The sequence below is a fragment of the Dreissena polymorpha genome, chromosome 4 (genome assembly GCF_020536995.1).
Source record: "Dreissena polymorpha isolate Duluth1 chromosome 4, UMN_Dpol_1.0, whole genome shotgun sequence".
NCBI lineage: Eukaryota > Metazoa > Mollusca > Bivalvia > Myida > Dreissenidae > Dreissena > Dreissena polymorpha.
In genome coordinates this window covers 137,035,224-137,045,953 of record NC_068358.1, presented here as the reverse complement: position 1 = coordinate 137,045,953, position 10,730 = coordinate 137,035,224, and the positions used below count along the sequence as shown (strand labels likewise).

At 39.3% G+C, this 10,730-nt stretch overlaps 1 protein-coding gene across 1 annotated transcript; it reads right to left on the bottom strand.

The window, feature by feature from the left end:
• Positions 1-479: 479 nt before the first annotated feature.
• Positions 480-10,243, bottom strand: LOC127878830 (uncharacterized). The gene is made up of 4 exons (XM_052425355.1): positions 10,067-10,243; positions 3,617-8,769; positions 2,863-3,049; positions 480-576 (listed from the first exon to the last, which is right to left on the bottom strand). Exons 2-4 carry the CDS (start codon positions 8,613-8,615, stop codon positions 480-482), a joined length of 5,283 nt encoding a protein of 1,760 aa, XP_052281315.1. The 5' UTR covers positions 8,616-8,769; positions 10,067-10,243.
• Positions 10,244-10,730: the final 487 nt, after the last annotated feature.

Here is a 10,730-nt window from a genome sequence, read left to right as displayed (position 1 = left end):
CTTTCATATTTAAAGGATACCATCGGAGTATTTAGTTACAAAGAAATATGCTGTCCGTTTAGCGCAGTGATTGGTACATGCACTTCTCTCCGAAGTGCGCCGAGTTCATGTGAGTTTGGTTGGTGGTCACCATAACAAACACGTTGGGGTTTCTTATGATACACAGAGACTTTCATAGAGAAATAATGCAGCTATAATTTAAAATAAGTTCCAAATAGCGAAAGTCAAGCAAGTTTATTAGGAAGAGGTGCTGGGACGCACTCCGTGTCCACACATAATGCAGCCCTAGGACACCTCAAATAAGAATGGTACAGCGATCAGAAATCCGTCGACTATAAGACACACTCTTTTCAGTGTTGTGGGGCAGCTGACCCCCTCTTGGAATGTATTGGACCAATTATGTCTACCATCCATGGAATGAAACATTTTCTGTGCCATACGGATAATGTTTATCCCGAAAATGGCAATACATACGCTTGCTATCCAAATTTAGTAATCGACGGAACTAGCACATCCTCGCTGATGTCTGCGACTTGCGCCTCTGTCTGGCTAGTATAAGCGTGGAAATGTGAAATCCTAGCATTGAATATTTGTCATTGCTAAAAGAACATAGCATCTTGATCGCGCGACATTGTAAACGTGGTGTTAACAGGTATTTATACGAAGTACCTATAGCATACCTAGCAATTCCTCAGTATAAACTTCAGAGCGGGTAAAACATGAATAAACCTAGAAAGGACCGGCAACAGTCTGCGTAAAGGTTTAACTGGAACTCGGCGCGATTGGGATGAGCGAGGAACGCAGAACCAGAACATTGATAACGCAAAGACAACGCGGACTCGCGTCGACAGGTCAGCGAAATGTCAGCGCCACGCCCAACGAAACGTCAGCGCCACGCCGAGGATTTCGTCAATCGGTGACTACTAGGCTTTAACTATGTCAAAACGGTCTCAATGTGATGGGCCATAGTTCAGGAATTGGTGGAATCATACAAATTCAAAGAACAACGCCTTGCCAGTTAACCGTTTTAATCGTAGTAGACGTTACGACCAAAAAGTTGGTAAAAGACTGAAAATACACAGAAAACAGGTTTAGAATGACGTAGACTTATTAAAATACTTTTATGACTAGTGATATTACAATACAATATATATTTTAACGTGTACCAGTTGTTTAAAGAACATATAAACCTAACACAAGTACGAATAGGTTTGAGTACGAATCTTGAAAATGGTAAATTTTACTATGAAATATTCAAGAAGAAACTCTGAACTTATGCAAAATGAACATTATTACCAATATGACTAAATTAACAATATAAACACAATATCCTTACACTGTGTGGACTAAAGAAAGCCATGAAATTACAAGAAAATAAATGTGCGGGATGCCCGACCAGACGTTTCCGGTTCAATACTAGGTTACATTATACTATTATTAAAGCATCGATACAAAAACCGACACGGCTCGGGGATGAATCGAAAACAGAAATAAATGGAACAGTCGTTCCAGAACACTCCCCGTCCGATGACAATAATTTGGAATCGCTATCAAAAATAAAACACGAAAAAATAAAATCCTGAATTTTACATAAAAATTATGGTACAACCTTTGGAATAAATACGGTAACAATTGACAATAGCAAATACGGTACTAACTGATAATAGTAAATATGGTATTGAGTTGAAACATCAAAAGAGAAAATTTTGATATGACCCAATTTACCTTTTGTTTACAAGAACAAATATGGTATTCACTTAAAATGGTAAATACGGTATCGAATTCTTTGAAAAATGAAAAAAAACTAAACCATTGCTTAATGACAAATCAAAATTGTTTCTTCTTATAAGCAAAGTGATGACTATTTCTAACAACACTACACCAGACTAAATTACACAATTACAATTCTCAAAATATCCTGATGCCTTAGCTTTAATTGCTGTAAAGATGTATTCTTAATGTATCTTTGTATTATATACATTGAACTTCTTGTGCATAGAACATCATAATGCATAAACTGAAGAAAATTACATTCATCTTTAAAAACAGTTACAAAATGAAGACATATTTTGAAATGTGAAAAGGCATGAACCATAGATGCTTTCATTGTTACATCTGAAAAATAATCTTTCACCCTGAAGTGAGTAATCTTACATGAAAGTAGACATTTAGTATTAAAACTAACAAGTACATAACGCATTGAACTAGTGTATACTCAATACATAATAGCACAACCTTTCAAATGAAATACATATGACCATTTTAAAGTATTCAATATCATATATAAGTCTTACATTAATACTGCATTTAACCAATGCCATTCAAAATTATCTTTAGCCAAGTAAAGATAATGTCTTTTAAGTCTTAAAACATTGTGAATAAAATTACACACATTCATTTACCCAAAACAATGAGCTATCAATTTCAAAAATTAATGGCACAATATCAAAGAAATGTTCAACATACATCTATGTACACACAATGACTGTGACACCATATCAATCTATAACAGCCTATATAGATTTCAACAGTTATTCAATGAAAACACTAGTAAGTCACCATTTACTGTGTTTCTAATATCTCACAAGCAATACCATCTCAACAATGGGTCTTACAAGGAAACTCTGTTTTCCTTCGGCATTTATGATACACAATTCAACTTTGCGAATCTTCCCGTCTGTGCTTGGAAAGATTTTGTTCACCCGTCCCTTGGGCCAACAATTGCGGGGTACGTCGTAATCTCTCAGGAGGACTATGTCATTGACCTTTAAGGGACTTTGATCATGATGCCATTTAGGCCTTGTTTGCAGGGATTGGAGAAACTCTTTTCTCCACCTTAACCAAAATTGGTTTGCAAGATACTGGACCCTTTTCCATTGGTCTTTGTACAGGTCCTTAAGGGACATTTCATCAACTGGTTGTTGGTCAAGATCAAGTTTCATAGTGAGAAGTGCAGATGGACTCAAAACTTCAGGACACTCTGGGTCAGTGGATACAGGTACTATGGGGCGAGAATTGATTATTGCGCTAACCTCTGCCATAAGTGTGGCTAGGACATCATGGGTAAGGGTATGAGTGTTTGACAGCATGGATTCTAATATGCGTCTGGAAACCCCTATCATTCTTTCCCATATACCCCCCATATGTGAACTGTGGGGGGAATTGAACACCCAAACACTATTTGTTTTTGCAATGAAGTCTTTAGTGTCTCCGTCTTCTACATTAATCACATCTACTCCAATGTGGTCTGTAGCACCTACAAAGTTTGTACCACGATCTGAACGATACATCTTAACTGGGCCTCGAATGGCGATCAAGCGTCTAAGAGCATTTATGAATGCTGATGATGACATTTCATCGACTACCTCTATGTGAACTGCACGTACAGAGAGACAAGTGAAAAGCACTGCCCAACGTTTAGCGCTCGCCTGTGAGCTTCTAGTCTTACGCGATACAACTTGCCAAGGGCCAAAACAGTCTACACCTACATATGAAAAAGGTGCGTTTTGCTGTAACCTGTCTGAGGGTAAGTCGGACATCTTTTGTTTCTCAAAGCTACCCCTAAGCTTCTTACAAGTCACACAATTGAAAAGGAGAGAGGAAATGGCACGTTTACCTCCAACAATCCAATAACCTGCCTGCCTTACTGCACCTTCAGTGAATAAGCGCCCTTGGTGCTGAACGGATTCATGGTAGTGACGTATGAGCAACTTAGTGACATGGTGTTTTGCGGCTAAGATTATGGGGTGTTTCTCTTCTATTGGAAAGTCACCCTGACGCAGGCGTCCACCAACTCGCAGCAATCCTACATCATCCAGAAATGGATCCAATGCAACCAGAGTACTACTACTACCTACAGGGCTCTGTGAGGAAAGAGCATCAACTTCTGCTTTGAAGCAATCATACTGAACTTCTCGGAGCACAACCTCAGTAGCTCTAGACTTACTCTCTGGGGAACTAGAGATGGAACATCTATGCCAACCTCTCTGACTACAACACTTCTTGAAAGACGAAACAACATGCACTAGAACACTTAGAGCAAGCAGTAATCTACTCCAAGATGAGAAGCGCTCAAAACGGTCTGTTTCCAAGCGAGCATTGCTACCAACAGACGTTTTCATGGTAACAACATCTGTGCGAACTTCAACATCTAATTGTGGGTTTAGAAGTGGAAAGAACTCATTCGACATTGGGGTTTCCTGAGTGCAAAGGAAAGTTGGACCTGACAACCACAAGCCATCCTGCAATTCTTTGGGACTGGCTCCTCTAGTACCGATGTCTGCAGGGTTTTTGTCTGTTGCTACATATCTCCATTGCTTTGGAGAACTTACACGTCTGATCTTTTGAACTCTATTACTGACGTAAGTATGGAACCTACGGGTTTGGTTTCCTATGTAACCTAGCACTACTCTGCTGTCTGTATAGAAATGAGTATCGGCGATATTGACACCAAGATTCTCAGAAACTAAAGTGTACAGCTCTGTGGCCAAAACAGCAGCGCAAAGTTCCAAACGAGGAATAGTATGACCTTTAGCTGGGGCGACCTTAGCTTTACCCATCACAAAACTGGCCTTTTTCTCACCAGCACTGGAACACCCTACCACATACACTACTGCTGCTATTGCCTTTTCTGACGAATCTGAGAATACATGAAGTTCAGGATTGGACATTTCTGAAAGTGACACATTGAACAGACTTCTACTGACTTTCACACACTCCAAATCTGCTAAACTGCCTAGCCAATTGTACCACTTGGCCTCAAATTCTGTGGTCAGAGGTAAATCCCATTCTATACCGCTAGCGATTACATCTCTTAAAATCAGCCTGCCATTGATCAAAATTGGCGACAAAAAGCCGATAGGATCAAACACACTATGAATGCTTGAAAGAAGGCCTCTCTTCGTGACGGGTCTATCTTGTATATGACAATCGAACAGGAAGTAGTCCTTATTCAAGTCCCACTGAAGTCCTAAACTACGCTGAGTAGGTAAACTCTCAAGATCAAAGTCCAGACGGCTCAAGTCTGTTGACAAATCTTCCCGAGACAACCCTTTCATAACGTCTGGGACGTTTGAAGATATCTTATGAAGCCGAATTCCCTTCCCTGCTAGTGAAGCTTGGGTACGTTCAATCAAACTCCTGGCTTCTGAAACCGTAGGACAAGAAGTAAGACCATCATCCACATAAAAGTCTCTCCGAACAAACTCTTTGACATCTTCGTCAGAATTCTCAACTGATTTCTGCAGACCATAATTTGCTATGGCTGGAGATGGGCTATTCCCAAACACGTGTTTACACATGCGATACTCAACTAGAGATTTTGAGGGGTCATTATCTTCATACCATAGAAACCGAAGGTAATCTCTGTCACACTCTTTGACACCGAAACAGTAAAACATTTGCTCTACATCAACTGAAACTGCTATCTGTTCCCTACGAAACCTTAGTAAGACACCAAGCAGACTATTTGCTAGGTCTGGACCCTGGAGCAACACAGAATTGAGCGACACACCATTATACTGACAAGCTGAGTCGAAGACAACACGAATTTTATCAACCTTTTTGGGATGGTAGACTCCAAAGATAGGTAAGTACCAACACTCAGCATCATCTGCTAGCTTAGAAGCAAGTTCTGCATGACCACTAGAAAGCAGGTTACCCATAAAGTCTACAAAATGCTGTCTCTTAACAGGGTTCTTGTTCAGACTATTTTGGAGGGATTTGGCTCTTTGAAAAGCTTGGGCTTTATTGTTGGGAAGCTTGGGTCGTGGTGACTTAAATGGAAGTGGGGCGGACCATTTACTGTCGGAACCTAGTGTGAATTCACTGTCCATAATGGACAGAAACTCTCGGTCTTCAATGGACAATGACGCTTTCTCATCACGGACAGAAGATGCGAACACAAAATCATAAGTCATACAATCTAACTCATGAACATTGTTACATGGCATAAACAGTGAATATCTACCATTATCAATGATATACATGCTTGAACAGTTATTTTGATCAACATTGTCATTTTCACATTTTTCAGACACAACATATTTACTCGAACATGGTGGCAAGATAGAGGCTCTCCCATCACCTACAATGTAGGTTTTATTTACATTTACATTGTTTGTAATATGCGAACTACCGAGACAAGTCTCGCCCACAATAACCCAGCCCAATGGAAGTTTATGAGCATATGGCATATTTGATGCCCCAATCTTCTGATCCATCACATGGTGTGCTTCTATAAGGTCTCTTCCAATCAGAAGGTTGACACTACATGAGGGATCGACTGGTGGGATGTGTGGCGCTAGATCCTTCAGGTGGGAGTACGCCAGGGCGACTTCTGGCGTAGGAATCTCATCTCTGTTGTTAGGCACTTCACACTCGAGCATTGATGGCATATCATATGAAACACTATTTTCATTAACACTTGTTACAACTAGATCAGTGGCTTTTCTGCCATTTTTCACTTCAATGCCGTTACACGTATTAACTGAGTATTCAACAACATCACCCTTGACATTCAATTCATCGAAAAGTGTAGGTGAAGCCAACGATCTATTTGATTGATCATCAATCAATGCGTACGTTTGCATTTTCAGTCCTGTCTGTTTGCTAGAAACTTCCACCAAAACTATTTTAGCACACGACTTCCCGACAAAGCCAGGGGTACCGCAAACTTGAGTGCATGAACTGTTCACGGATGAAGAATTTGTTACACCTTGGGGAACAGGTACTCTATTCCGCTGCTGAGGCTCCCCGCCATACTTTGACGACACTGCTGGAGTAAAGTGCATGGCCGTGTGGTGGTTGTTGCCACACTCACTGCATTTCAATTCTTTATGACATGAGCCATGGAAATCATCAAGACACTTGAAACACAGAAAGTTGTCTTTCAATAACTTCTTTCGATCAATGTAACTTTTCCTTTTAAAGTCCCTACATGACGCTAACATGTGAGAGTTGGAGTTGTGTAATGGACACTTGAATTTTGCTTGCCTACTTGGTGTGTAAGTACTTTGGTTTGTGTCCACATTCAGTTTGTTCACTCTGACACCCAGGGATCGCTTCTGGGCCTGAGGTGTGGCTATGCTAGTTGTCATTTCATACACAAAGCTAGGATCATTCTTCATCCTGCATTGCAAGTTCAGAAATTCCACAAAGAATGAAAATGGTGGGTACGGCACACTGTGTCTGATTTTGTACTCTGAAGCTTTAACCGTCCACCGCTCTTGTAGATGTATGGGAAGCTTGGCCACGATGGGAGAAACACCATACGACGTGTCATAGAAAGAAAACATGTCTTTGTACTTGGGGTTATCTTTCAGAAATTTAATTTCTGACACACAATCATACAACTCATAAAGTGCTTTTGAATCTTTAGGATTAAGTCTAGGAAAAGCCTGCAGCCTTTGCCTTAAAGCAATTTCAACTCTTTCTGCTGCTCCATATCTCTCATCTAGACGATCCCAAATTCGTGATCTTGCAGATTCAGCACTGCCAGCACATGACGCGCGAATACTAGATGCCTGTCTGGAGGACTCTGGACCTAGCCACTTAATCATCAAGTCTAATTCCTCAAATGCTGTCACGTCAAGCTCACTCATTACAGTTCTGAAACTTGTCTTCCACATCAGATAGTTTTCACACTTTTCGTCATACCGGTATAACCTGTTCAGTAGAAGTTCCTTTTTAAGCAAGTATTTACTGAAGTCATTTATGCTTTCGACTAAGAGTGATGGTTGCTCTGTTGTAGGTGGTGGTGGTGCAAACTCAGGCGGAATAAGAAATGAACTATCATCATGGATTAAAGTTTGTTTTTCTGACTGTACATTTTGCACCTTTAAAATGTTTTGCTGTTCTGACACTTTAGAAGAATTTTCTAAAAAAGTTGCAACCTTTTCCTGAGATGATGGAGAACGACAGGAAAGTTTCGAAAGTACCGACTTATTACCAATAGAATGCACACTTCCTTCGAAAGTTTCTGCCTTTACTATGGCAATTGCTTCTTCTTCCTTCGTTTTCAGTAGCTGCAGCTCCGTTTGCAATTCCGCTTTCCTCCTTTCAGCAACAGCTCTTCTAATTGCCTCATTTTCTTCAAATTCAGCTTTCTCTCTCTTTAATTGAGCTTCCTTCTCAGCGAATAGCGCTTTCGTCTTAGCCGCCTCTGCTTCAGCCTGCAGCTTGACTGATATTACGGATGAATGAGCTGATATCCGAGAACTACCAGATGCAACTGAAGACACTTCTGTTTTATTATCCTCAATTTCTTGTATGGATTCATTAAGTTTACACAAGAATTCTTGTACATTAAATTCTATAGAAGAAATTTTCTTCTTGAGTGAAATGTTCTCAATGTTACTTTCTACTGTACATGTTCTTGACAAATAATTTGAAAAATCACTAGCATTTGCCTCTAATACTTTCTTCTTAGTTAGAAAGTCCCGTTCCACTGCTTTAAGACGTTTAACATCACCCTTCGGTATATCAATTAGAGTAATAGATTCAATTTCATCAAAAAGTGGATTAACAGTGTTTTTGAACTTTTGAACATTTTCTTCGTAAATTTCCATCGCTGGTTGTGTTAACTTTTTGATACGTGAACTAGTTCTTGTGGTCATATTTTATGGCGGTTGTATAGTTCTTATACAGTTCTTTTACTGTGATGGGCCATAGTTCAGGAATTGGTGGAATCATACAAATTCAAAGAACAACGCCTTGCCAGTTAACCGTTTTAATCGTAGTAGACGTTACGACCAAAAAGTTGGTAAAAGACTGAAAATACACAGAAAACAGGTTTAGAATGACGTAGACTTATTAAAATACTTTTATGACTACACTGTAACTCCAATATAGTGCGGTCCGTTATAACGCTGTGTCCAATATAACGCGGGGGGTCCTTGGATCCCGTTTTTTCTCCAACCTTCCATTTCTGATTCAAATCCATGTTATGCAACTACATGTATTTTCATAAATTCAAAGAAGCCAGCGATCACAGCTTGATTGCTTTATCCGTCCGTTTAACTGATTTTAATCGATTCGAGGTTAAACGACACTCGACAACTAATTGGTGTTAATCTGTTGTGTAATGTCAATAAAGGTGTGAAAACTCGCGAGTCAGTGTTTATTACATGTATTCCCTATTAGAGCGGTTCGGTGCGCTAATTTCAATAAGGCAAGTGCAAGCGGTATAATTATCAAATTAAAGTTATTTGAAACGATTACCTGTTTATGTTTTGTATTTATCGTGTATTGTATTTCATTGTATAAACTATGGCTGTGTAAGTGTGTTATCGTTTATTATATGCTACACATGCTTGATAAATACAAATATCTTTGTGTGTGTTTAATGTTTCAGTACGTATACGAAAAATAAATTTAAAAATCCTGACAATTTATTTACATGCTAAAGCAGTGTAATAGTTAACAGAGATGCACTTGTACATGTATCGTGTTGCATTCAATCTAAATTTAAATGCGCTCGTCCAATGAAAGCTGTGTCCCATAATGCACTGTACCAATTTTTCTGACAAATGGCGTAGGCATATGAATTTGTTTACGAAGTTCGTAAACATATTTCTTGTCATTATTTTTTTCGTAAGTGATGTAATTATATTGGATTATCGGATAAATGTGCACATTAGAAAAGCGGTATGTATACTGTTATCGTTCGATTCGGTTTATATGCATGTATTTGCAGATGACAACACAGCATGACGATACACAGGACCTATATTATAGGCTATACTTTACCTGTTTTTATAGCCCCTTAAATAAATAAGCTCAAAACTTATAACGCTGTCCGTTTATAACGCTGTTGCGTAGCTTGGACCCCGTCATCCGCGTTATATTGGAGTTACAGTGTAGTGATATTACAATACAATATCTATTTTAACGTGTACCAGTTGTTTAAAGAACATATAAACCTAACACAAGTACGAATAGGTTTGAGTACGAATCTTGAAAATGGTAAATTTTACTATGAAATATTCAAGAAGAAACTCTGAACTTATGCAAAATGAACATTATTACCAATATGACTAAATTAACAATATAAACACAATATCCTTACACTGTGTGGACTAAAGAAAGCCATGAAATTACAAGAAAATAAATGTGCGGGATGCCCGACCAGACGTTTCCGGTTCAATACTAGGTTACATTATACTATTATTAAAGCATCGATACAAAAACCGACACGGCTCGGGGATGAATCGAAAACAGAAATAAATGGAACAGTCGTTCCAGAACACTCAACTAAGGTTCGCACTGCGTCCGTGTTCTTTCCAGGTCCTCGCCACGTTAGTTTTGATCATGTCCGACCCTCTCAAAGTCATTAATGGTTTGCAGCGCGTTCGAGTAAGTCATCGCCATGACTTGCTTTGGACTTGGAAGACGCAATAAAGATGGTTCTGGTGTGATGGCACTAGTACAAAATGTGAAAGAAAGTTGAAGAAATTAGGAAGAAGATAAGCTCAAAGTTTCATTACAAAATTATTTTTAAATTATCTCCTTAATGTGTTGGTCACGATTCCGCTCGCTAGGCGCTAATATGCTGTTGCGAGCCTTGTTTTATGTATAGCCTTGCTTTCTTCATGCCGAAGGTATTATTAGCTCGGCTGTTTTCGGAGACCGAGGTATTGTCATAGCCAGCTCGTCGTCCGCCGTCCGCCGTAGGCGTCGTGCTTAAACTTTAACATTGGCTCCAAAATCAAAGTGCTTCCACCTACAACTTT